This window comes from Brachyistius frenatus, unplaced genomic scaffold, assembly GCF_029030835.1.
Source record: "Brachyistius frenatus isolate BFR_SWC_R1_liver_20210118 unplaced genomic scaffold, ASM2903083v1 Contig_12, whole genome shotgun sequence".
NCBI lineage: Eukaryota > Metazoa > Chordata > Actinopteri > Embiotocidae > Brachyistius > Brachyistius frenatus.
The window spans coordinates 4,152,137-4,178,439 of NW_027210611.1; the positions used below are offsets into that span (position 1 = coordinate 4,152,137).

At 41.1% G+C, this 26,303-nt stretch overlaps 4 protein-coding genes and 1 non-coding gene across 7 annotated transcripts; 3 read left to right on the top strand and 2 right to left on the bottom strand.

Annotated features, from left to right (window-relative positions):
• The first annotated feature begins 890 nt into the window (after window positions 1–890).
• Window positions 891–8,031, top strand: oprk1 (opioid receptor, kappa 1). Of its 2 annotated transcripts, none has more exons than XM_069692317.1 (4): window positions 891–1,800; window positions 1,994–2,317; window positions 3,322–3,674; window positions 5,274–8,031. In XM_069692317.1, exons 2-4 carry the CDS (start codon window positions 2,073–2,075, stop codon window positions 5,810–5,812), a joined length of 1,137 nt encoding a protein of 378 aa, XP_069548418.1. In that variant the 5' UTR covers window positions 891–1,800; window positions 1,994–2,072; the 3' UTR covers window positions 5,813–8,031. The 2 variants fall into 2 exon arrangements, with proteins under 2 accessions (XP_069548418.1, XP_069548419.1); XM_069692318.1 differs by having other exon boundaries at window positions 1,997–2,317.
• Window positions 8,032–14,572: 6,541 nt separating this feature from the next.
• chmp5a (charged multivesicular body protein 5a) lies at window positions 14,573–19,232 on the top strand. 2 transcript variants are annotated; one of them, XM_069692319.1, is made up of 8 exons: window positions 14,573–14,749; window positions 15,844–15,948; window positions 16,041–16,087; window positions 16,726–16,819; window positions 17,112–17,183; window positions 17,393–17,501; window positions 18,115–18,230; window positions 18,785–19,232. In XM_069692319.1, exons 1-8 carry the CDS (start codon window positions 14,681–14,683, stop codon window positions 18,833–18,835), a joined length of 663 nt encoding a protein of 220 aa, XP_069548420.1. In that variant the 5' UTR covers window positions 14,573–14,680; the 3' UTR covers window positions 18,836–19,232. The 2 variants fall into 2 exon arrangements, with proteins under 2 accessions (XP_069548420.1, XP_069548421.1); XM_069692320.1 differs by lacking the exon at window positions 14,573–14,749 and adding an exon at window positions 15,511–15,714.
• Window positions 19,233–20,099: 867 nt separating this feature from the next.
• On the bottom strand, window positions 20,100–20,191 carry trnar-ucu (transfer RNA arginine (anticodon UCU)). Its single transcript is given in 2 exon segments — window positions 20,100–20,135; window positions 20,155–20,191. It is a non-coding gene; the product is annotated as a tRNA-Arg (tRNA).
• Window positions 20,192–20,400: 209 nt separating this feature from the next.
• bag1 (BCL2 associated athanogene 1) lies at window positions 20,401–23,750 on the top strand. Its single transcript, XM_069692325.1, has 7 exons — window positions 20,401–20,511; window positions 21,298–21,426; window positions 21,657–21,739; window positions 21,820–21,933; window positions 22,063–22,170; window positions 22,266–22,328; window positions 22,473–23,750. Exons 1-7 carry the CDS (start codon window positions 20,475–20,477, stop codon window positions 22,560–22,562), a joined length of 624 nt encoding a protein of 207 aa, XP_069548426.1. The 5' UTR covers window positions 20,401–20,474; the 3' UTR covers window positions 22,563–23,750.
• A 14-nt stretch (window positions 23,751–23,764) lies between these two features.
• Window positions 23,765–26,215, bottom strand: myl12.2 (myosin, light chain 12, genome duplicate 2). Its single transcript, XM_069692326.1, has 4 exons — window positions 26,099–26,215; window positions 25,225–25,442; window positions 24,849–25,010; window positions 23,765–24,351 (listed from the first exon to the last, which is right to left on the bottom strand). The coding sequence occupies exons 2-4, from the start codon at window positions 25,406–25,408 to the stop codon at window positions 24,179–24,181; spliced, it is 519 nt and encodes a 172-aa protein (XP_069548427.1). The 5' UTR covers window positions 25,409–25,442; window positions 26,099–26,215; the 3' UTR covers window positions 23,765–24,178.
• Between the last annotated feature and the right edge of the window lie 88 nt (window positions 26,216–26,303).

Sequence of the window (26,303 nt, forward strand, 5' to 3'; positions counted from 1 at the left end):
TCATCAAATGGGTATTAAATTGTAGTTGGAAAGAAATTCTGTTTTAAATCCACATTTTGTTGCTTGAAGGAAGAGAGAGTTTCTTTTTATCTCAAAAGCAGCTCAGAAATTGAGGCAGCTGTTCTTTTCTGTTCATCTAATATAGCAATGAATGATCAACAGGACACTGACGGCCAATTTTCAAATTGAGAACGAAATGAAAAACACCAAAATGAGATACACTAGTAATTGGCTGGTGAAGCACACTTGAATGAATGTTTTTTTTTTTTTTTTACAATCATTTGGGAAATCCCCCAAAAAGGGTAGACTAATTTTAATGTTTTTCCCTCAATGTTGTGCACCTGTTTTCCTCATGAAACAATTATCAGAAGCCTTTTAACACCTCGGGTTGAAAAAGGGGAGACGAACGCAAAAGGGAATTTATTCTTGACCCTGCTTCACTGGAGGTTGCATAACAAGCATTTTCTCCTCCTCTGGAACTAAAAAAAAACCACACAAAAAAAAACGAGTGGCAGATTGGCACCGTGTCATTAAGATTCAGGGTAAGTACTGTATGTGATTCACTCGCCGTTACCCTCAGTTTCAAGTAGCAACTCTGTAAATTTGCATCAAATATTTGTACAGACAAACACAAGCCAGCTCGCAAAGTCAAGCCTGTATGGTCCTTGACAATAGCAACACACCTACAAAAAGGCTTTGTCATTCAAGCAACATCTGGCAATGATGGGTCTCTAAGCAACAACTGTGCATGAAACGAGGGAGAGGAAGCGGTGCTGGAGTCTGTCTCCGTTGGGGGAGAATAAAAAAGGGAGGGAGAGAAAAGCCTGTGATTTAAAAAAAAAAAAAAAAATCAATGGGAAGGGGTGGGGGGGTTTTAGATTCTCTTTTGACCTTTCAGTGCCCTTAGTATTTTTGTGACTGAGTCATTCATTTTTGTGATTGTGATTCATGGTTTAAGTAAATGTGGAAAACTAAAATTGATACATCTGAGGAAATTGCCAGCGAGTAAGGTGTACAGCTATTACGAGCTCTCTGAAAGCTGAAAGGCATTTATCAGAAGGAGACCCTTCTTCTCTTGTGGCAAAACTAAATATGACCAAAGTGGAGTCGGAACATGTTTTCTCTGAAGCAGTGTAGCCAAAAAAACGCCTTCCCTTTGAGTGCCCATCTCTGCAAATGTATTGTTTATCAATTTGTTGCTGCTGGCAATACACAGATGCAATCGTCCGAAGACTACTGTCAGATGTCCTTCTTATACTTCATGCCTTTTCAACATCGAGGACTTTGCATTGCTGCATGGCTACTTCTCTGGAGTTGCTAGGGAACATTCTTAAGGCATTTGACCAATTTCATGAACACCTGATTGAAGCACAAAACTATATTCTGAGGACAGTTTGGGTGAAGGTGGTAAGCAGATGGGTTTGGTCAGAGTTTTTACAAGTCTGAGGAGTCATTCGTTGATGCATTGTGCCGGAAATAATGCAAAATTGAACCAGGCTTGATTTTCAGCTGACTGATTCAGATGGTTGGAGCCTTTGTGCTGGCTGTATCCTCTGTCATAGCTCTTGGTTCAGCCTCTGATGTCACTGAATGAGCAGTGCGGGCGTTCAGTGCGCACCTTCGGGGACGCAGCGGTGGCACAAGCAGTGCATTTTCATGATCGTTCACGAACTGCTGAGAAACCTCTTGTTTCTGCCACATTTCCCACATCCGGATTTTAGTTTGTGATTGAGCGTCTAAGTATCTACTCTTCGTCCGACTTGGTTTATTTGAATGAACTTTTTGGAAGCAGAAAAACAGGTAAGTGGTTTTACACCATTTTGTTGTGATGCCCTTGAGCGGGCTGTTGCGCTCCTTGATCGGGCTGTTGCGCTCCTTTTCTCTCTCTCTCTCTCTCTCTCTCTCTCTCTCTCTCTCTCTCTCTCTCTCTCTCTCTCTCTCTCTCTCACACAGAGCCTGATAGAAGATTTGTTTTGTCTTTTTTTATTTTCAGCAGTCGTCGGAAAATCAGCTGTCTTTGTACCAATTTAAGTTGTGCGGTCAGCTTACGCCCAGCCGCAGCTCTCAGCTCCATGGCGAGCAGCGTGGTGCACATCTTCAAAGAGGACCGGTGTCCCTCGGGCCAGCCCGGGGAGTGCGTCCCAAACTTCACATGGCAACCCGGCTTATCTGACATCTTCAACTACACTCCCAACGGCACCTGGGATGTTGAACCCGAGCCGATGTCGCCCATCATCCCCATCATAGTCGCCGTGTACTCCGTGGTGTTTGTGGTGGGCTTGGTGGGCAATTGTTTGGTGATGTATGTCATCATTAGGTGAGTTTTCAGCTCGGACATTTGCGTGCATGTTGTGTCAAAAACAATGGCAGTCACAAAGTGCGTATTTGCGCGCGTGGAAATTGTCCTACAGCGATAGACATTGGTGCGTATTGAACAAGTTAATGACATTTCTAAGTGTTTGTTCATGGGCTGTCGTGAATGTATTTAGCTTGGAACTCCCTGCATACTCGGCTGCAGGATTTAAACAAAAAAAAACAAAAATCGCCGGCATCTCGTAGAAAAGGGAGGCTTAAAAGGAAATAACCGAATTAAATTAGTTTACACATAATGGATTTTTAGTTGTTTAAGCCACTATGGTTTCCTGGGGTAGCGTGTGTATTTTTGTTTGGTGTTTTTGTCAGTAAAATGATTTTCTATTTCCTAAGAATATAATGCGTTATAGACAAATTTGCAGTGATTGACATAGGCTAGACGGTATTTCCTCTAAAAGCTCATCTTTTCCATTTTGGTTCAGTGTAAAGTTTTTTTTTTTAAAGATCTTTACATTTTATAGGTTGCTTTTGAATTCAGATAATGAAAGTGGAAAACGGTTATTTTCCTCCCTTTGCTTCCTTTTCTTTTAGTTTTACTTTGTGTAAGCAGGTTGGCTGTTGAACGTGTAATATACCCTACAGTCCACTAGAGGACAGTGTGGCAGTGTCAAGGCCATAGATTGTATATAAAAATGAAAATTAGCTTTTGAGTCTGAAAAGTGAAGCCAATGCAGAAGTGTTTAAGGGTTTAGGAAAACAAAAGAGTTCGGGGAAAAACTGTGTTTGTGGTTGGGGAAAAAACACGTGGTTAGCGTTAAAACTGCCACAAAGACACACTGCCCTCTAGTGGACTAGGGATGTATTACATGCTTTGCCATGATACTGGGTTGAATCCTTCTCTTTAAAGGTGATTTCATTTCTACACTTTTCAAAAGACTGAAACAACAAAGAGGCAAAACCGAGACGAATGACAATCAAACCCATTTACTATTTTATCTCCAACTGCAGATACACCAAAATGAAAACTGCCACCAACATCTACATCTTCAACCTGGCCGTGGCCGACGCTCTGGTCACCACCACCATGCCCTTCCAAAGCACCGACTACCTACTCAGCTCCTGGCCATTTGGCGAGGTGGCGTGCAAAGTCTTCATCTCCATCGATTACTACAACATGTTCACCAGTATCTTCACCCTGACCATGATGAGCGTTGACCGCTACGTGGCCGTGTGCCACCCTATTAAGGCCTTGGATTTCCGCACACCCGTCAAGGCCAAGATAATCAATGTGATCATCTGGGTGCTGTCGTCAGCTGCTGGGATCCCTGCCATGGTGCTCGGCAGCACTAATACCCATAACGGTACATTAACCTCGCAAACCTTCAGTCTTTTGTTTTAAACGGTTATGACTCAACTTCTGATTTTTAGCAGGGTTTTCTTCTAATGCTTCACTGGTTTATTCCTGACTGTGTCTGAAGAGACAAAATATCTGTTGCTAAGGGACTATTGTAGTCCATTTCCAACTTAAATATCCTCTACATTCCAGCATAATTGCCTTTAATTATATCAATTGGCTTGGCCACTTCAAATTCCATGGACAAGATGATCAGTATAGGTTTGATAAGAGTCTGTATTAGCTACTTCGCTAGATGAGGCAATGACAGGCATAATGGCTGTTTCTTTTTGTGCCGTCTGTCTGACATCCATGATTCTAATAAACCTCCATAAGAATAATGCACTTTACCAAGACCTTTGAGGCAACCTCATGAATCTAATTCTGGACTTAGATTTCTGGATTGACAACTTTACTGCCCAGGAGCTGGCATTGCATCATTTAGTCTTGTTACTGGCACGGCTCCAAGGAGATGGAGCTGATTCGTTGATCCACTACTTTGGTCCAGACTGAAATGTTCTGGTCTAACTATTAATGGCTTTTCATGGACATTCATGGTCCCCAAAGGATGAATCCTAATTAATTTAAAGACCTTTTTTGATGTTTAGAGAAACGTCTGACCTATAAAAATGGACGTAGTCTCTGGGTCTAAAAAGTGAAGCCATTGCAATGTGATTGCATTAAGGGCCACTAGTGGCTGGCTCTAAAAAAAAAAAAAACTCTGGCACTAATAGACTCCCATTCAAAAAGCGCCAACTTCTCTCATAAAATACTAATACCTCTTCGAAAGGGTCAATATAGTGTCATTAGCTAAATTAAACCTTTCTGATCTGTTGTTTTGGTGGTTCTTCTGACAATAATTCCATCTTTAATTAGATATTTGGCCTTAAAGAGAGGTATGTTTGGGGGCATGCCTGGTTTGATTGACATGCATGTCTGTGGTGCCGTTGGGTTTCTGGTGTAGTATAGTGTTCTCAGTTAGATCGATCCCTTGCTGCTCCCCAGTATGTTCAAATATGGTCACTTCAGGCTCTAAAAAACTAAGATTGCAATGGCAAAAATGTCGGACTAGAGGTTTCAAAATGGCAGTTCACACACCAACAGGTGACATCATGGTGGGTTGCAACTTGGTCTCAACTGGACCAAATAACAACTGAGTGGATTACCATGAATTTTGGAAACATACTTATGTGCCCCTGGGGATGAACTTTATTATATTCAGTGATATATTTGATTTTTAGCAACACCTCACTTTAATTTCCTTATTTTGGCATTTATTAGAAGTATGTAAAAAAAAAATAATGTTTCATACATCTCCCATTAAGTGCCATCTCATACCATTATCGTAACACCTGAACGAGTAATTACATTCAGTTGTACTTTGCATTTTGTATTATTCCTACTAAACACCACCATGTTTACATACTGAAATTTAGCGCCGAGCAGCCCAGTGCAGATTCACAGAGCTACATGGCTGCACACTCTGAGGAAGTCTTTCTGTTTTCTGTATCGTTGTATCTGACTGGTCAAACCTGTTCCTCTAACTTTGCTGTTCTGAAACTGACAGGGACTACAGAGTGCGCTTTACAGTTCCCTGAGCCCTACTCCTACTGGGACACCCTGATGAAGATCTGCGTTTTCATCTTTGCCTTTGTTGCCCCCGTCATCATTATTACTGTCTGCTACACACTGATGGTCATGCGGCTGAAGAGTGTGCGCCTGCTGTCGGGCTCCCCCGAGAAGGACCGCAACCTGCGCCGGATCACTCGACTGGTGCTGGTGGTGGTCGCCGTCTTCGTGGTGTGCTGGACGCCCATCCACATCTTCATCCTGGTCAAGACGCTGTCAGTCAACGTGCCAGAGACTACGGCCGTCATGGGCGCCTACTTCTTCTGCGTGGCACTGGGCTACACCAACAGCAGCCTGAACCCCATCCTCTACGCTTTCCTGGACGAGAACTTCAAGAGGTGCTTCAGGGACTTCTGCTGCCCCAGAGCCCATGGACACAGTGACTGCCACAGGGTGAGCCGCGTGAGAAGCACCCTGCGGGACCACACATGCCCCGCAGAAGCTCGGGGGGATATGAGGCAGGCCAGGCCCGTATGACTAGCAATGGACAGGTCCTCGATGCCCTATCAGAGCTGGGAGGACTCCAATGACCTGGGCTTGACTCAAATCACCACTGCCATATGAGCAAGAGGCCAGAGAGTGGGCTGGATGTCATTCCTGTATCCAGCATGTCGGTCAAAGAAGGATAAGCCTGGTGCTTATCTATATTGTTTCTAATAGTCAACAAACTCCACGACAGACAAAAACAAACAATCCAACTAATTTCACAGGCACTACTCTGAGGCCATAAATACTCACCAGCACAGTGAAAGTAATTCCCCTGCTGAAAATAATCCTTGACCCATGCACCATTTACTCTTGTGTGAGTAAGTCTTTCTAAAAAACTATAGTGCAGAAAGTATTTAAGACTTTTTTTTTTTAAATCTAACTAACTACACAGTATATGTGACTTAATTTTAAAAAGATGTATGTCTTGAATAGGCCTAAATTGGCTTCTGTTTAACTTAAAAGTATTTGTTGACAAAGAGAAAAATACAGAATGACACGAGACTCGGTTTTTAAAATTAACTTTAGATTAAAAGCCTTTGAGATAGTGAATGTCCAAGTGCAAAGATGCCCCTGGGATTAAATCACTGAATATTATTTTAGATTCATGACAGGCTGTCTGAAGGAGTATGAGAGGACGTGCTCTTTTTAAATTCACATTGTCTATATCATCAATGCAAAGATGACAAAAGATGTCCAAACAAAATAAACCAAAAGTATTTGACCACATTCACATTTTGTTCATATGACCTGTATATTATAGACTTAAAGATCATTAAAGTAAATATTACAGTATTCAGATGCACAAAAAGTCTGATGTTTCAGGCACAGAATGAAAAAAAGTGATTGAACCTGGTTACTTTGGGAACAATGTGCACTATGAGCATTCTTTTAAACTGAATGTGTTTTACGTGAATTGTAGTGCGGTGCTTTGCTGTATTGTAAATCTGTGAATAGCCTTTATCTTCGAGTCGTCTCACTTTGACAGTAAAAATATGTAGGATATCTAATAAGCTCTCAGGGATCATCCGCTGTGATTTACGACTCGCGCACTGAAGATGCAGAATCAAAGTATTTTCTCCTTCATGAGACGGTTGAGTTTGACGAGACTTCTTTGTCAAAACATCAGCGGCCGTCGTTCTTTATAGCTGAACTTAGGAAGAAACTATTATTCCACACCTTGGGACGTTTTCAGCTGTGATGCTGCGCTTCATCTCGGTGATGCAGAATATTGTGCACAAAGTCACAACCACATGTGAAGAGGGCTCCAAGGCAAAAGCCAACATAACACAGCTTTCAGTTACATGTGTGACTACTGTAACTTTCTGCTCAACATGTCATCTTGTCAGCTTAATAACCGAGAGCGTGCGAGCTAACTGACAGCCTGGAATGTGATATTGAGGAGTTAATTTAAATAGTAGTGCGTAGCCTTCTCAGCTTTATCCTGTGGTTCTTTCATCTTTGAATGAAACAGTTTGTTATTTGGACTAGCAGTCTGTCAATGTTAATGTTTTTGATGTTGGAAATTAAATTTACATCATTTCACCTGGTACGTACCACTGTTTGATGTGATGTGTACAACGTCTTTGTTTCATCTTGTAAAAAAAAAAAAAGAAGAAATGATGCGACTAATTTACTGCCTTGGTTTCCTGGATTATTGTAGCTGTAATTGTCACTAGGTCAACCAGACTTAATAAAACAAATTCTTATTGTAGAGCTAATAAGTAATATATTTATCTGTTTAAATCTGATACAGTAGTTATAGCAGAAAATGTGTTTTTGTGCCTTGTTTGTGTGCCTTATCTTTGGCCACTAAATTCAGCTATTGTACTCATCTAAAAGATCAGCAATTAACCTCATCCATTTAAGAAAGTATAGTATATCCTGTATGAGCTTACTGCTTACAATGATTGTAGCATTATGTAAGAAATGTAAAGTCTTGCAGAGGAAATACCACTGTTAACTATTATTGCTCTAATACTGCAGCTTATATGATAGCATTCTGTATTCAGAAACAAAATCTCAGACAAATTCAGCCCTGAGGTCAGAGCCTTTGTGTTTGTATGATGTGCTGCCGCTATATCTGTTGGATATTTTTGATGTATCTTTTATCTTTGAGTGTAAAAACCTGCTTCATACATGCCCAATTAAGTCACAATAAAGCTGTCAAATGTGAGGTTGGTTGAATTAAAAGAAACGTCTAGATCAGAGGGAGGGTTTCAGTTCGGTTCTTAGTCATGTCCATGTGGGTTCAAGAAAGAAAAATATGATGTAGCGTCATAAATTTTGTTGCTATGAGCCTGTCGCCCACCTCTGTGGTGATTCTGTTTTTTAAATCTTGTAAAATTTCCATCAAGCTCAGATACAAAGTTAGTGTTTCCATGGTGCGAACACTGACTGAAAGGCAGCGGTCCAAGGCTTGCACTAATTGTGAGGCATTTTGTGTCTGTGACCTTGCGGAGGAATTTTCAATGACTGCAAATTCAACCCCTGTGTGAGGAGCTTAAGGATATGTTGGTGCGGTTGTGCTTCGGCTTTAATTGAACTTTTTGTTGGGCTGGTGTGTGTGGAAAACTTTCTGAAGGTGGGTGTATTTTGCAGTACAGGGCCGAGCCCACTTAGACCTGTCGTTTGCTGTGAAGTTCAGTGTCCAACTTAATAACGAATAAAGTTACTGTTATTCACTCTGAAACGCTCCAAGTACTTCTAATGACAACAGCACAAACACATGCAATGTTTGAGCAGCCTAGATCTTCGTTTTAGTCCAGTTCTGTCTGTATTTAGTCCTTATTTCTTCTAACTGCATCTCTGTGACTCCCTGGTACATTCACTTTCATGGGTTTACTCTTATAGCACAGCAAAACCTGTCAAAGATCAGGGTGGATGAGTGGTTGAGCAAAGCGTGCGACTTTGAGACTGGACATCACAATTTAAATCCCATCTCCTTGTGTGCAAAACAGCAGAACAAAGCAGCCAACTGTACCTAAGACTCTTGTCCTCACAGTGACCAAAGGCTCCAGGTTCACTGTGCAGCCATTACTTTAACCCTCCCGTTGTCTTTGGGTCAAAATGACCCACAGCTGTGTTCAACCAAGTTCTATTTTATTTCTATATTTTTATATTTTTGGGGGATCATTGGTGATCATTCTTTAAATAAACCCTCACAGCCTCCTTGTCACCAATGATCCCAAAAAATATGAAAATAAAATAGAACTTGGTTGAACACAGCTGCGGGTCATTTTGACCCGAGGACAACAGGGGGGTTAAGTTAAAGTGTGTTTGTTAATACTGCATGCACCACCAAAGGGACGTCATTAACTGAGACTATCGGTTTATTATTATTTCAGAGATGTGTTTGGTGACTTTGTGTCGCTAATCAAGTACGTTAAGGTTTGTAACCCTTCAGTTAAGGTTAGCGTTGCTACACAAATTGATCCATGAAGGATTTCTTAAACAGAAATTGTGGGATTACCGATGATGGCATCAAATCAGAAAACAGCAATGCAGGTTATTGCAGAGGGCAATCTACTCTGCAATTACATTTGGTGAACTTGCTGAGTACGAGTTGTTAGTGCCGGGATCCATTGCAGGCTTACCAAATGCAACCACTGCACTACCAAGAAGGAGTCACCACTGGGAATCCAAATCAGTGATGCAGTAGCGCAGATTCTTTTACATATAACTGCATATTTTTTTTCTATTACAAAGGGTAGTGGTTTTCCTATATTTGGCATTTGTCAAAGGCTCCTGGAAGAAGTAGCACTCTTCACATATCTGATAGCTTGAATGGGCTGAGGGATTCTTACAGGGCTGAGAGGCAAATTAAATCAGTCAGTCCTCATTTGCATTGATGAAGCTGTCAGCCATAATTACTAAGGTTATTGCGTTTTCTTTCTACTCTCTGACCCTATCTCAAAGCTATAGATGCATTAGAGAGCCATTACATATAGCAAGGTTCAGTTATAGGCTCTTCCTTCTAATGAGGATAACGTTGTTCAAAAAGCTCATTGCTTGAATACGGCACATGCAAAAGATAACAGTGGTGGGAAAAATGGAATAGGAATATACCATTGTAGAAATAATTGTATCAATTATGTCATACAGGCAGGCCATTACTCATTACACCTACTCAATAAGGCACCGATTATAAGGGGTTTATGGGTAGTTCCGATGGCATTATTTGGGGTTCATAAATTATTTAGCAAATCTTCATCAATTTCTCACAAGGACAAGTTAGGGCTTGACAGGTGGTGAAAAATCTCTTTGGCTGTAGCCAATGTGTTTGTCATTTTTGACTGAGCCTTGCAATTGTGATGCAAATAAAACACTGATAACTGGATTTCTGTCCAGATGCTCTGTAGAGCTTTCTCCCAAGGTAACTGTTGTAATTCCTGATTCCTGTTGTTCTGGGTTTTGTACCCTCATGGTGCACTTATTGTAAGTCGCTTTGGATAAAAGCGTCAGCTAAATGAAATGTAATAGAAATGTAATAATTGTCCACTGGAGCGTTTGTTCTTATTAATTGAAGCGCTAGAAAGACAAAGCAAGTATCATGCTTACCAGAGGAGGATAAACACCCGCCAGAATTGTTGAAATAATACCCATCTCATGGGCATAATGCCCATAATACATCTGTACAATTCTCGCACATGCCACTCCACCCAAATGTGTGAATAACAAAAAAAAAAATTCTAAATTTCCAAATGTAAGTTTTGAGATCATTTTTGGTTAATTGACTTATTATTGTTGTGTACATTGTTGAAAGTCTCACTTCACAGCAACACTTTTCCCTGTAAACGTCTCTACAACTCTTCAATAAATAGTCAGCCAATCCATTACTTGATAAACCAAAAATATATATGCAACTATTAAATAATCAAAATATCACGTAAGTCGTTTTTTAAACAAACGTGTCTGGTTAGCTGGTTCCTGCTTTCTGAGATGTTAGAACTTGCTTTTCTTTGTCATTCATGATCGTAAACAAAACATGTTTGAGTTTTGGTCTGCCAATCAGACAAAACAAAATTCAGATGTTATCAGTGGCTGTAGGAAACTACAGAAGGAATTTTTCATTGTTTTCTAACATTTTATACACAAAATAACGAATTGATTATTAGAGAAAAATTAAAAAATAAATAACCAGGAAATAGAGGTAAAAAAAAAAAAAAAAAAAAACTTTGACTAAAAAGAAATACCATCTTGAATATACAAAATGTTATTACAGATGGAGTGTGTTCTGATGAGATGTTAAACCGTCTAGCTGTAGCAGCAGTGTGTTGCCCCTCTGCACTACCACACACCACCTTGGTGAGTTGATTGTAAGATTGGTGTGTTTTAAAAATTACACCTATTCAGCTTTGAGTAGTGAATAGACTGATCCATATAATATATCGATATCAAATATAAAAAATATTGCAAATTTACACCAGAGTAGCTGCAACAAAATAGGGAATATGTTATTTATATTAACATCGAGCCAATAATTAATCATTTTTGTTGTTGATTAACTACAACAGCACTTATATATCAAAACTAGGGTAAATATGTATTCAGTAATTAAGTAGAAAAAACGACTTGAAATATTTAAAAATATTATAGTTACAAGTATTTATAAATGATATACAATAATCCGGGTATTTAAGTGTCATTGAGTGATTCATACTATACCATCACACACAAAAGAAATCAAACTATAAAGGCCCTAGATATTATCATGTATTTTTGACATTTAAAAAAAAAAAAACAAGAATACAAAGTGAAAAAAAAAACCAGAATTTAGAAGACTATAGCTTCTCCGACCCCTTCGAGCATTACTATTTCGTGGTAAAGATTCTCCGGTATCTCAAAGTCTCTCGGGCTTTCTGGTCCAGCAAATCATTTTACTTCTTGAGTAGTTCTACAATGTCCCATTCAAGACTGTGCTTTTCCTTCTTCAGTGCAATGTAGCTGTTTTCCATTTTTTTCATTGCGCTTCTCCAACCTCATGAGCTTCTGCAAGGCTTGGTTGCACAACTTCTTGGAAACCTCCAGGTCCCTTTGCAAATCCTCGACTTTTTTGCAATGGGCACCTGCCACCTTGACTGATTCTTGGCAAAGAGTCTCTTGTGTCTCAAATTCTCTCAGGCTGTCTGTCTCGATCTGGTCGGCCAGGTAGTTTTGGTTCTTGAGCAGCTCTACAATGTCCCGTTTGAGACGATCCTTTTCCTTTTTCAGCGCTGTGTAGCTTTTGTCCATTTTCTCACTGCGTTTCTCCACCTGTTTGAGCTTCTGCAAGGCATCATTGCAGGACTTTTTGGAAACCGCTAGTTTCCTTTGCATGTCCTCAATTTCTTTGCAAAAGCCCTCCGCCACTTTGACCGCCTCACGTTTGTCTGCCTCTTCTTTGACCCTTAATTCCTTTTCTTTCTGAAGTATCTGGTTCAGCTCCAGGATTTGTTGATTGAGACCCTCCTCCATGGTCTTAAGATCATAGTTGAGCATCTGACTTGTTACTGAGGGCTGTTGTGAGTTATTTATTTCATGCTTCTTCATAAGTGCCTCTCTTGCTTTGGTCTCTGCCGTCACTCGAAGGTCCCGCTCCAACTGGAGCTGGTCGTTAAGCTTCCTAACTTTTTGAGACAGAGAGTTGCTCATCATCTTCTCCATTTTGAGCTCAGCTGCAAGCACCTGATATTCGGTTAATTTATCGTCCTCCAGGTTTTGACCAGCTGTCTTCCAGGCTGAGGTGGGGGCCGTCACACTTGTCACCTTGTCAACCTTTGTAAAGTTGACTTTCTCAGTCTTTTTCTTAAGTTCGTCAATTTCTTGACTCAGGGCCATTCTTTCCTCCCTCTCTACTGCTAGCCTTTTCTTGTAGTGCTCTTTCATCGTTGCATTTTTCAGCAGCAGCGCATCATGTTCACCGTGAAGAAACGTGAACTCCTTCTCATACATTTGAAAGAGGTCCGTGGTATGGCGACGGCTCGTCAAGTACTCCATTTTGTGATATTTTAATATCTAGATATTTAATCCAACTGATAACTTTGTGAGAGCTATGTCTTGTGCACCATACACTGTTAGTCTCGGGTGAAGATCTGTGGGTTTCTTTCGTGGATGCACTGCTATTAACTGCTGACAACCTGAACTGTACTTCACTAGAATTCTAGAACATTACACATTATGACATCACATGACATCAAAAGTGTTCCAGGGTGGATGGATAGATGTTGTAAATGGGATTCCCAATTAAAGCACATATTATGAAAGTGTGTAGTACCTATCACGTTTGACTTTAACTGTTTTCGACTTCTAAGATTTCGTTTACTGATAAAGGCAGCAGAACTACACAGTATAAGCACAGCGGGATTCTGTCGAATCGCTTTTATCATGTAACCATCATAAGGCCAGGCAACCTAAACCCCATAATGTCATTATACAAACAAGCTCTTCATGAAATATTGGATCACAAGTCAATAAAATGAAACCATTGTAAATTTCAGAAAAAGTTGCCTGTAATTCATCTTTGGGAAATTTATAAATCACTCATTCATAAAATAGACTGATAAGTCTGTGAATTGCTCCAGAACTATAGTTTGTCAAATGATTTTAAAATATAGGAGAAAAAAATGCCAATCCAAAGGGAGCAGTTAGAGGAGACTGCAAATAAGAAAGACATAAAACATTTACTCAATTCTCTTGTCCATGTAAAGGCCTGCAAATTTTGAATCCATTTGCTATCAGGAATAAAAACAGATTGATTTTAAAGTTTTCAATACAAAGTCAAAACTAAAAAGCCAACCTGTGAACAATGAAATACATCAATCTTTTTTGTTGTTGTTGTTCTTAATCATTTTCATTGCTCATAATTGTCATTTGTAGAATCACAGTTTGAAGCAGTATTTTTGTGTATGTTTGTTTTATTGTATGTTTCTATGGCTGTATTAGAGTGTTTAAATGTGTGTATTGTCCCCTAAAAGCCTAACCAGGGACAGGGACTGAACATTTTATTTAAATGTACTATGCCTACATGTATCTTAAGAAATCTGGCAGGCCAATAGCTCATTATGGCCATTTTACATTACTGAAAATGTGTAAAAGTTCAAATCTAATATGATAGTCAATAATATAATGAACACATCTCAATTATTTAAAAAAATTAAATTAAATACATTTTAAAAAACAATTATTGTTTCATGTGAAAAGACTTTGGCGTTTTCATGCAGCGCCTCCATCAGGTCAAAAATATATTTTAATCCAAAACTTTAGTTAATGACCAATTACCTGCAGTACTAACTGGATCCCCATCAGCCTCAGCTGTTCTTGGTGGTTTTGTGCTAATTAACAAATATCAGATATCTATGATACATATTGACGAGTAAAACTGTCATTTCAGATATTCACAGTTGGTATTTTGACTGATAAAAATACAGATATTGACAATTATAATTACGACTAGTACCAAGTACTGATTCATTTTGGAGGGATAATTATTGTATAACATAATATAATTACAATATTATAATCAGTCGGTGTGGATGTGTGATATTAATATAGAGAGTCAGGTCAGTCAAGAATCTGACGAAAGCCTTCATTTCATAATATCTGCAGTGGAGGAGTAACAAAGACTCCTGATGGATGCCGTGTCAGTGGGGACAAAAGGATTCCTCTGAAGGCTGCAGTACCTCTCCTCACCACTGAGGGACGGTTGCGTCACTAAACCCTCATTGGTCAAAACTGCTTTCGCCAACCAATGGAATCCTTCTGCGTCCGGGACCGTTGCTTCCGGGTGTCTTCAATGAAGAAACCCCTTTTGCGTTTGATGCTTTTTTTTTTTGGTATTTTTTTTAAAGGGAAACTAAAAGGCCATAAAACGTTAAGAAAATGAACAGAATATTTGGTCGCGGGAAGCCCAAAGCGCCTCCTCCGAATCTGTCGGACTGTATCGGCAACGTGAGTACTGTCAAGGCTGAAGAGCTATTGTTGTTTACGTGTTTATTATCCTGACCTAACGGTAACGTCACCGAGCTATCGTGGTCACAAAAGGGTCGTAAAAACAGCCGACCGTGGGAGCTCGCTCCCAGCCTGCAGTTATAAGTCCCCTCCTTATATATATATATATATATATATTTTTTTTTATCCTGGTTTGTGGAGGAGGGATGTGTGTGTGTTTAAACCGCAGCAGGCTTTTACCTCCCTGTTTTCCTCTAAGACACACACACACACACACACACACACACACACACACACACACACACACACACACACACGCACGCACGAAGGACAATTTAGCTGGGGGTTATTTTCACATTTTCACATTTTCACAAACGTTTGGACTCTCACCATTACAATATTTATTTGAAAATGCATTGTCTGCCCTAAAAAAAATAATAATAATCATCAGAGAACACTGGTTCAACAAACCTTCTAGTGAAGCTATAATGGCTCAAGTGTTGTGAAGAAAACAACGTTGGTGTGAGAAGTCTCACTTCTTGTTAAGACTCAAATATACCGAGTTGGTTCACAACATTTTCTCCGCCGTGTGAATTTGAGACACGACTCAGGCAACAACAACAACAACAACAACAACAACAACAAAAACTCCCTAAGAATCACCTTGTCACCGGCTTCACTTAGTTATAAGTAGTTTCCGGTCTTTTTAAAAAAAAAAAAATTTTGTAGCTGCATCTCCCCTTTTTTCTTTCTCGCAATTTTCCCAGTTGGTTCGTAGGGTCGGCAGCAAAGATGGAGACGGACTTAACCTGCACTTGACCCACGTATTCACCGTTTTGATTGACATCACGACAGCCTTCCCTGGTTTCTTCTTCGCAGCTTTTGGACAAAAGACAGATTTTTTTTTTTTTAGAAAAGCACTTCTCCTTCAGCGTTGACTCTTAAAAGCTAGATCTACTCAAAATGTAGGACACGGTCTCAATATGTGGGACAAAGGGTGGAGGGTGGGGGGGGGGGAACAAACGCTCTGCGGTCACCCCAGTTTGTCAGGATGCTGGAAATCATTCGCTCCAAACAATGTCCTCCTCCCTCAGGTGGATGCCAGGTCAGAGTCCATAGAGAAGAAGATTAGCAGGCTCGATGCTGAACTTCTGAAGTACAAGGATCAGATGAAAAAGATGAGAGACGGGCCCTCCAAGGTAGGACGCGTTTGTTTCAGCCTCGGGTGTTTTAAAGGATGCCAGACAAAAATGACCGAACTTCAGTGTTATTTATTCCTTTTCAAATGCAGAACATGGTGAAACAGAAGGCGGTGAGAGTCCTGAAGCAGAAGAGGATGTGAGTCCTCCACCGTGCCGTCATGAGCACGTTTTAACACAAGAGATAGAAGAGCTGGAAGCTGACTGATACATATCCGCGTGGCAAAACCTTACCAGTAATCACGGATATATCGCGTTCAGATAAAGTGGCAGATAAATATCCAGATGCTCCAGTATATGTTAATGATGTGGTTATTTAGGGATGTGTTGCCAGTACATAGTTTGTAGATCCCACGGTACTGACGTAGAACGACCGTTGTCTATACGTCATCATTCACAAACATAGGGGGGCGTAACTAATGATTAATGACATCATACATGAATCGTTTGGTCGGTCAAATATTCCTCGACCCGAAAGGGCGATGTCGTCCGATTTCTTGTTTTGTCTCAAAGCCGAAGATATTTCGTTTATTAGAATTCAGTTATTACCATGTTCCTTAACATAGTGAAGTCCTCACAGCAGGACTGACTTAAAGAGTTCGTTTATTATCAAAAATAGCTTCCTTCTCTTCAGCTCTACGCAGATAACAATCGTCAGTATCAACGTCACCAGTCCAGTGTTGGTGGGACTCAAATGAGAAGTGAACTTAAAAAAAAAACAATCAGGTGCAAAATATTCGTTAAAAACGAACTGTGCTGTTTTTTTTTTTCACGCAGGTATGAAGGTCAAAGGGAACAGCTGGCTCAGCAGTCCTTTAACATGGAGCAGGCAAACTACACAATCCAGACATTAAAGGACACCAAAACAACAGTAAGCCCCACTTTTTTTTAAATTTTTTTCTTTTTTTTTAATTACAGCTTTTAACCACATCAAACATAACTAGATTTGTGACACACTTGTCTTTTATAGCTCAAGTTGATCTTATTTTCTTGGTGTAATTTAATCAACAAACATGTAGAATAATACCTAAATGTTGACAACTTCTAGCTGGAGAGCTGAACTTGAGATCTGACACTGATACCCAGATCGGGATGTTTGTTTACCTGGAAAGATATCGGCACAGATTATGTTGCCAGTGACTAAATATACTTTGTGTCCCCAGGTGGAGGCCATGAAGATTGGTGCGAAGGAAATGAAAAGGGCCTACAAGGACGTCAAACTTGACCAGATTGACGTATGGTTGTTACGTACTCTCCCATGAAACTGTTTCCGTTACCGTTCAGCAGTTCACGCGTGTTTCTGTTACCCGAGGCATCAATACTCACTAGGATGCGCTCATTTTCGGTCTATTTATAGAAACAGAATTGTTTACTCCACGTGCTTACGGGACTTAACTCGGTTTGTTCAGACACTGAGAAAGGATGCATGTATTTGGACCTCCAGGATTTACAGGACCAGCTGGAGGACATGATGGAGGACGCCAACGAGGTACAAGAAGCTCTGAGCCGCAGCTACGGCACTCCAGAGATCGACGAGGACGATCTCGAAGCAGGTAGACTGAGCTGACCGAGGCTTTTGTTTGCTTTTTTTTTTTACTTTGCGGGCGGACTCCTTTATGTTTTTTGGGGGGGGGATTCATTTAACAGGTAATGAGTGCAAAGTGCAAAAAGTGTGCGCGGCAGAGTTTGAATCGCACAGTGGATTTTGCGGGGAGCCGTGATCAACCAGAACCGCCTCGGGTTTGTATTTCTGCGGCATCCCGTCAAGATGCAGTTCACGTTTCACATCCGTGTCTGTCCGGGCCCGTTTCCGGTCCTGAGATTTTGCGTTTATAATAATGGGACAGACGTGAGGTCACATTGACACTGACCTCGCTGACATCAGTTCATCCTCGAGGCAAAGTCAAAGTTTGTGCTAAATTTGAAGAAATTCCTTCAAGGCGGTCGTGAGATATCGCGGTCGTGAGCAGAGGACAGACAACTTTAAAAAGAAAAAAAAAACAAAAAAAACGCCACGGTTGTTGTCGGCAAGTCAATCACGTTACAGGCATTTCACAGCAGGTGGAGCCGCACGCACCTGACCGGGGCTATTTTTGTATTGCTATCTTTATTTGATTTGACTTTATTTGTATTAGTACGACAGTGACAGTATAGCTGTGGTTTCAGAGCTGGACGCTCTGGGCGATGAGCTGCTGCTGGACGACGACAGCTCGTACCTGGATGAGGCCTCAGACGCCCCGTCTATCCCCGAGGGAATCCCCAGTGACAGCAAGACAAACAAGGTAACGGCCTCCGGAACAACTGACGGCGCTTTCAAAAAACACGCACTGTAGACTCATTCCTATGAAGATACATGAAAGTAGAAGTAAACATGCTTGGGTTTTCATGGGTTTTGCGTCTACAGTATCGCGGATGCATCATATTCTTTCTGCATTTTCCAACTTCCGGGCAGCCACTTGTTTAATTATTATTATTATTATTATATGAAAGTCAAGAAAAAGAGATTTGAAAGTTGTGGTTGTTAAAAATTGTATTCAGGATTTGGGAGTGTGTTTTCAGGAAAACAGTTAGAGCTTCCCATCTTTTAAGCTGTGTACTTGCAGCTCTACTGTCTTAAATGAACCAACCACATGAACAATAACGCTTGAAATGTAACCGTGTGTGTGTGTGTGTGTGTGTGTGTGTGTGTGTGTGTGTGTGTGTGTGTGTGTGTGTGTGTGTGTGTGTGTGTGTGTGTGTGTGTGTGTGTGTGTGTGTGTGTGTGTGTGTGTGTGTGTGTGTGTGTGTCGAGGTCTGTTTTCTTGTGATTGATGTTTTTTTTTCCTGTTGCTTTCAGGATGGTGTCTTGGTGGATGAGTTTGGCCTGCCGCAGATTCCTGCCACATAAAGAAGGAACCCGTTCAAACAACTGCACTTCAACTGAGAACACTTTTATATGTAGAGTAACATTTATACATGCAAAACCATTTGACCTGAGAACACTACGATTTCTAAGCCTTCACGGTGTTTAGGTTGTGTACTGTTATTACTACCGTGCTAGCATGAGGCCTTGTAACATACTGAACCTTTTTTAAAAACATTATTCCACTGACTCTCCCTCTGTCGTCCTCAACAACTCGTCCGTGTCGTTCATCAGTATTACTTAATTTATTCTGTTGCTAGTTGCTCTGTGTCTTGTTTAGTCATTTTGTTTTAACTCTCAAAAGGGATTTCCACTCTGCCTGTTTAAAATATCTGCAGGGTTATTTGAAACATGCAAAAATAAATTACGTGTTTCAATTTCACCTTGAGTTTTGGATTTATTAATTACTATTTAGCTTCATTTTCTTTGTCTTGCTGGTTGGTTTTGGTTCTTTTCTTTGTACCCTTTTAGCTGTTGCGGATTGAAGTCACAGAGCTTGTTGTGTCTTTCTCGTAGCTGCCGTCAGAAAACAATCATGCTCTTCTTCAGGAGGTGGACTACTGTTGACATGTGGTGGCTACAGTTCAACAGAACCAGTCTACACATATATACACACACACAAACCAAGCTGTATTCTCATAGTGTAACACAGCCCTTGTCACTGTTATAAAGGTTGATTAAACACACATGTACATCATGCGCAGCGTTGCATAATCTTAGCTGCGTTGTTAATGTCGTTAAAGCAGGCAGGGGTCAGACATTTTGGATATTGCTTTCTTGATGAGAAATAAAGGTCGAAATTGATACCATGAAGCTGAAAGCAGGCAGAGCGAGGTTAACTTTACACAAAGTCTGGAAAGAGGAACACAACCAGTCTGTCTCAGCCTAGAAGAAACTGCATCTGCCTACTTGGTTTTTGTTGTTGTTTTTTCACCTACAGGTGATTACATGTAGTCTAAAACACACGAGAACCAGAATCTGCCTTTACAGCATCTTCCAAATGTTATTGTTTTACTGTAAAGTGTAGCTTCTTGTCGTGTCCTCAGTACTAACAGAACATCTATGTCTCTGAATATGTTCACAGTGGATTTGAATGAGAAAACGCTTTGACATAACTTTTACTGGTATACTACACAACTGATAACCTACATGATGAGCACCAGGATTAATCGCAGTTATAGTCTTATTGTTTGAACCTTAGCTATGCAGAAGAAACCGTTGAACTGTTTACGCGCTTGATTAAAAAGCCCGACTCTGGTGGGACTCGAACCCACAACCTTTGAATCGCATCTCAACTGATTGACTAGAAGTCCAATGCGCTATCCATTGCGCCACAGAGCCAGTCGTGCGGCGGGGTCACATTGGACCGTCCAGTCGAAGTCCAAATCCGTTAGATCTTACACCATTATAATTTTGTACTTTTTTTATATGCACCTATTTCATTTGTATATGTGTGTAAAAAATATATATATATATATATATATATTTTTAAAAAGGTGTATAAATAAAACGCAAAGTGTTTCTGTTAATGCTAACTACTTCCGGTGTAACCCGGAAGTAGTTAGCAATCATTAACAGTTAGCTGTGTGGTTCATGTTGTGATTAAAGGACGCCAAAAGGCGAAATGTCAGCCCAAACGTTAACTGTGACAGTCGCATACGGTAATATGATGTTGCATTATTTTTTACACGATGATTACCAGACGGTCGAAATATAAAAGTTTGTGAATCGTCGACCAGAGCGAGGACATGCTAAGCTAACGTAGCTGTTCCTAAAACGTTTGCGAGTTGGTTAACTCATTTTTATTTTTTTTTTAGCTTTAACTTAGTTCCGTTCAATATAATTTACTCGTAAATACACTTGTAAATCCTGAGGAATAAAACCCTCCAGGAGGATTTTTTTAAAAGAGGACGTTTTGATCAAGTGTGAAGATTTTAGTAACTGGTTTCGTTTTTAAGACGGGAAATGTTTTTGTTATATGCTTTTAACTGGTTAAGTACTAATTTACCAAATGATTTACTCCTTTAAATGAACACCTTATTAAATTAATTTTCCTCACACTTCAAAGGCTTAGGAAAAAAAAAAAAAAAACCGGGTTACAAACCAGATGGAAAAAAAAAAAAAAAGCGTCTCGAATTTATTTCGTATGTGTCGTGTTTGCTTTTGTTTCGATGGCTCGAAAAGACTTAAAATGTCAAGTTTTTAAGTTGTTCTGGTACGATTTACTTCTGGGATCAAATCAACGAGAACAAATGGAAACTAACACGTGATGTCTGGTTTTCTGAGGCTGCGGAGTGAAAGTGATGGATCTGAATGGTCCTGGTTGTATCCGAGGGGATTTAGGAAACTTCCACTCCCGTTGTTGTGAAAGTAATTGTCACACAGGGAGGTGTACCTGCTTCTGTTTTCAGAGTTTCATCTGCTTTTATTTTTGTCTCTCGCTCCAGGACCAACTAAGCACAGCATCACACTAACTGGTCAAGATGATGACAAAGGTCCAACCGTTAAAGACCTGTCCGAGGCTCTCACTCAGGCCACCGGGGTCCCGTCGGCCTCACAGAAACTCATCTTTAAAGGTAAACCTGTTGGCGACGCTTGATTTTTAATGTCATGGACACGCTGATTGGTCTGAGCGGTGGAGTGAACGTTAAATGTGAACCGGGCTTCCAAGCTGTAATCGCAACGAAGAAAACTGAAGCCGTGAGCAATAGTGGGATCAATCTTTCACACCCGGGGGAGCTTGAATTTTTTTTTTTGATGATGTACATCTGGTTCTAAACTTTGTTAATTTGTCCTGGCGTTCCAGGGAAATCACTGAAAGACATGGAGGAGAGTCTCTCCAGCTATGGAGTAAAAGAAGGCTGCAAACTCATGATGATTGGAAAGCGGGTAAGGTATTTGCATGCGCCGTGGTCTCCGACGCGTGTCTTTATATGTCAAATGAAATACTGACAATGATCCACAAACAGAACAGTCCTGAGGAAGAAGCTGAACTGAGGAAACTGAAAGACATCGAGAAATCTGTGGAACAGACGGCTAAAAAGCTGGAGAAGGTCGATGGGGAGTTGACTGGACTAAAAAATGTAAGCGATCAATCATGGTTTGTAAGTTGTGTAATATTCCTGCATTGATTTGTCCTGTTTGCTTTATATATTTGTGTTAAAATTTATGTCACTCATTCCCCCCCCCCCCCCCCCCCCCCCCCCCCGCAGGGCTTTCTGGCCAAAGACCTGCAGGCGGAGGCGCTGGGTAAACTAGACCACCGAGTGAAAATAGCAGCTGAGCAGTTCGTGAAGATCCTGGAGCAGATAGATGCTATGGTAATCTATTTTTTTTTTGCTTTTAGGCATTTATTTATGAGTGTGTTTTATTTATATGTCACGTATAGGAAACTGAGCTGCTTCTCTTTCAACAGAGTCTCCCAGAACATTTTAACGACTGCAAAATGAAGAAAAAGGGACTTGTAAAGACGGTGCAGGTGAGCCTATATTTTATATATATATATATATTTTGTTTTCTTTTACCTCATGGTTGAAATGCACTTATTGTAAGTCGCTTTGGATAAAAGCGTCCGCTAAATGACATGTAATAAAACCAAAAATATGTTATTTTGTGTCAATAGGACTTCCTTGCCCAGTGCGACAGGATCGAGGCTTGTATATCGGACCACCTATCGAAGATCCAATCGAAAAACCTCGCCCTGGCAGAATAGTTAAGTCTTCCATATCAGCTCTATCCATTGCTCCGTGAGCAATGGCGAAGTGTAAAGAGAGCTTCAAGTGTGAAGCAGGTCCTGGTTTATTTATTGTTGGTGTGATGTGTTGGGAGAGAATCTTCATCACAAAGGATCGCGTGAGGAGGAGGAGGAGGACGCTGGATCATCGAGACCGATGCTGGGTACATCACGGACGGATTCTCTCGGTTCGAGACAGGTATGAAGTGTTGTCTGAGATATGGTGACCACAGACACTCTGAAAGGATCAGAGGTGCTTTGAATTGTGGTAAATGTCATAGCTTCATTTAAAACATCCAAACTTTGCGCTGAATGGAACGTCCAATGCCAAATGTCTAAAAAAAAAAATTAAAAAAAACTTGACCTGTTTATCACACAAACTATCGCAACATAAAGATGAATGTTGTATTTTCTTTGTGTACTAACTAGTTTGTGCTACACGGCCAAAAGTATACGGACACCCCAACATTAGACGCACGTGTAAAAGGCTTTACTCAAGTTTCAAGCCGCAGGGCTTTGTTCCAATTGCGTCCCCGCGGCATTCGTAACGCTTCGGTGGAAACGTTTACGGCTGCAGTTCATCCCGAAGCTGAACAGAGGTCGGGTGTCTCTGCAGGCCGCTCAAGTTTCTCCAAACTGCACATCTTTCTTTAACAAATGTTACAGGAAGGAGGCCTGTTCTAAAAAAGAGAGCCGAAAGTAATCGAATGATAATCGCCAGAACTTTTAAAAGGTAAATGTTCTCCCGGATGAGGTTTGCACTGCTTTTCTTCATCACGGGTGATCGTAAACTGACGATCTTTGGTTCTGTGACTGTTGGTCACAAGATGTGTGATCGCGGTTTGAAATTGTACGGATTTTTTTGTAATTATATTTTATAAACCAAAGGCTGTATTAATGGATTGAATTATTGTGACCTTGGCCCCAGACTATTCAAATAGCCCAAAGACAGGGATGTCCATATACTTTTGGCCACATAATGTATTCTACATTAAGCATCGTAAACAAACCACCAGCTCCTTTTGTTAAACTCGTGCGATCATGTGTCTTTGAAACTTGTGTGAAGTGTGGAACTGTAATTGCTTCACTCAGCCCGACACATCATGTCCCATTTTCCTTTAAAAAAAAAAAAATACATAAATAAAATAAACCTTTGTGAAAGATGAAGAGGGCTTTGGTGATTCATCTCGGAACACACTTTAATCTCAAAACGTATTCTACAAAATACAACCGATTCAGTCACAGCAACAGACGTGTTGTGTCGGGTTTATTTCCAGCTTTTGTCCGTGAGGGTCGTTTCGTACATGGTTTACTAGCTTGAACAGACCCTTCAGTGGTGTTATCACAGATGTGCAAAATGAGCTTTAAAAGTAGGGTTAGCGGCGGGGAGAGGGGAGGTGTGTGTGTGCGGGTGGGGGTGGGGGAGCGGGGAGGGCAACAAGCAGCTTAAACAAGCGACCTTCGGTCGGCTGTACCACAGCGAAGCTTTGTCACGAGCCAAGTAGCAGGATGAAGCCGTTTGAACTCGAATGGAAACCCGTTGCAAGATACACGTGACGTACATGAATAAACCTGGTGCGGCGCTGCCTCTGTCGCTAATCGTCTTTGTCCTTCGCGCCGTGTTTTAGAATGCGCGTGAACGCCACGTAGTTGAAGTTGCTTTTCTTGTCGATGGGCGCCTCGCGGAAGAGCTCGTCCACCTCCTCGTCCGTGAACCTGTCGCCCATCGTAGTCAGCAGCTCCCGCAGGGACTCCTCCTGAATCACACCTGTCGAGAAGAAACACACGTCTATATATATATATATTGTATATATGCAAGGTGGTCGCTGCCATTACCATTAAAACAAGCACCTAACTGATAAAGAGAAAGTTAAAAGGCCAAAAATTTACAAAGAAAATAGATGTCAAATCTACCATTTAGTTTGTCGAACGTAAGAATTTACTGTTGTTTTATAAAATCACCGACAAAAGCTTCATTTCTTTCTTTTATGTCACTTTCGGATTGTTTTTTTGCCTTTTTTTTTTTTTTTTTAATGGAATGAAATGTTAGCCTACAACGGGTATACAAATCTTTCCACAAATCATCCCTCCCACCGGTGAACGTGCAAATAACCCGCACATTCGGATACATTTTGAATTTCCTCGAGTTTGGACAAAACGATCGAGAAAATATTGGATTCTACGTTAATGGAAATATTGATGAAAATCCCTCCGCGCGACAGAAAAGCTGACCCAATCAGTTCGCGTCTCGACGCTCGAGCTCACCCGCGCCCTCCTCGTCGAAGCAGGCAAAAGCGTTGCGGATCACGTCCTCGGGATCGGTGCCGTTCAGCTTCTCTCCGAACATGGTCAGAAACATGGTGAAGTTGATCGGGCCCGGCGCTTCGTTCATCATGGCCTCCAGGTAGTCGTCGGTGGGGTTCTTACCTGGGAAAAGCAACAACAACAACAAAAACAAGGTCCGAGTCGCTCTTAACCGGCTGCAACGTTCAGGGAGAGCATCGGCTTTACAACAACACGCCGGAAGATTTCTTCCTTTTTAAAATCCCTTAATTACTGAAACTACCACCCGAGTTACTTCGCGTTTCAAAATCGGGGAACGTTTACGATCAATCGCGAGTAAAACACGCGGCATCTCCACCTAAAGAAGCCAGCATGTCGTGGAGGTCTTCCTTGTCGATGAAGCCGTCCCTGTTTTGGTCGATCATGTTGAAAGCCTCCTTGAACTCCTGGATTTGAGACTGATCAAACATGGCGAACACGTTGGAGGTGGCGCGCTGGGGGCGCTTCTTGGTGTTCTTCCCCTTGGCCCTTTTGCTCGACATGTTGCCGGCTCGTCGGTGTCCCCCTCCCCTCCTCCTCCTCCTCCTCCTCCTGTAAATACAGATGACACGACGGCAGCTTAAGTTACGAATGATTGATTCCCTTTTTGTTCAGGCTTTTATGTTTTTGTTGATTTAAATGCTGCGTGAAGCTAAACCATCCTTCAGTGTACCCTCCCTCCGCCCTCCACCCTCCCATGATGCACTGAGCTCCTCTCTGACACTTCCCACAGTCATTTCCTAAAGCAATTAAACGAACAAGACATCAAAGCAAGTTGCATCACGTGCGAGTTTGTTATTTTCGTAAGTAGAAACTGCAATTTTTTTTACCCTCTTTGTGTTTTTGCCTCAACTTGCCAATTATGAAACGTCCCCCACCACTTCTGTTAAGTGGTTTAACTGTGATATATATATATATATATATTTAAATTATTTATCATTACTCTTTATGAATAGTACTTAAATGATCATTTGCTTGCTGAAAATGTGCATTGTATTAAAACGGTGATGACGCTGCCACCGTTTCAAGGCCACATTGCAGACAGCAAATCGGGGCAAATAATTATTGACAGGTGGAAACTACTTGTATTTATAGGATATATTTATGCGCCGACATGCATCTGCTGCACTGCGTACTTCATCAAGCCCCCCCCCCCCCCCGACCCGAACAAAACCATTTAGTTATCAGATAACCAGCTGACCTGGAGTGACCGCGTTAGCTTTAGCCAGCCAGCCGAGACGACTTCACAGGAAAACCCAAACCGTTTTGTGTCCTCGAATTATGAGACCTCAATGCGAGATAGATCGGTCGTGCACCGTCGAGGGGGAAAAAAACAATAACCGAGAAGTTGGAGCCAAACAGCTGCACGCAGCTAACGACGCATCCACAGGATGATGA

What these genes read in the sequence shown, in the direction of transcription:
- oprk1 (XM_069692317.1), top strand. Translation starts at nt 2,073, where the DNA reads ATGGCGAGCAGCGTGGTGCACATCTTCAAAGAGGACCGGTGTCCCTCG. An exon ending in GTGATGTATGTCATCATTAG is followed by an intron (nt 2,318 to 3,321) that starts GTGAGTTTTCAG and finishes CTCCAACTGCAG; the next exon opens with ATACACCAAAATGAAAACTG. An exon ending in CAGCACTAATACCCATAACG is followed by an intron (nt 3,675 to 5,273) that starts GTACATTAACCT and finishes TGAAACTGACAG; the next exon opens with GGACTACAGAGTGCGCTTTA.
- chmp5a (XM_069692319.1), top strand. Translation starts at nt 14,681, where the DNA reads ATGAACAGAATATTTGGTCGCGGGAAGCCCAAAGCGCCTCCTCCGAAT. An exon ending in TGTCGGACTGTATCGGCAAC is followed by an intron (nt 14,750 to 15,843) that starts GTGAGTACTGTC and finishes CTCCTCCCTCAG; the next exon opens with GTGGATGCCAGGTCAGAGTC. An exon ending in TGAGAGACGGGCCCTCCAAG is followed by an intron (nt 15,949 to 16,040) that starts GTAGGACGCGTT and finishes TTTCAAATGCAG; the next exon opens with AACATGGTGAAACAGAAGGC.
- bag1 (XM_069692325.1), top strand. Translation starts at nt 20,475, where the DNA reads ATGTCAGCCCAAACGTTAACTGTGACAGTCGCATACG. An exon ending in ACAGAAACTCATCTTTAAAG is followed by an intron (nt 21,427 to 21,656) that starts GTAAACCTGTTG and finishes CTGGCGTTCCAG; the next exon opens with GGAAATCACTGAAAGACATG. An exon ending in AGTTGACTGGACTAAAAAAT is followed by an intron (nt 21,934 to 22,062) that starts GTAAGCGATCAA and finishes CCCCCCCCGCAG; the next exon opens with GGCTTTCTGGCCAAAGACCT.
- myl12.2 (XM_069692326.1), bottom strand. Translation starts at nt 25,408, where the DNA reads ATGTCGAGCAAAAGGGCCAAGGGGAAGAACACCAAGAAGCGCCCCCAG. An exon ending in CGACATGCTGGCTTCTTTAG is followed by an intron (nt 25,011 to 25,224) that starts GTGGAGATGCCG and finishes TGCTTTTCCCAG; the next exon opens with GTAAGAACCCCACCGACGAC. An exon ending in CTTCGACGAGGAGGGCGCGG is followed by an intron (nt 24,352 to 24,848) that starts GTGAGCTCGAGC and finishes TCTTCTCGACAG; the next exon opens with GTGTGATTCAGGAGGAGTCC.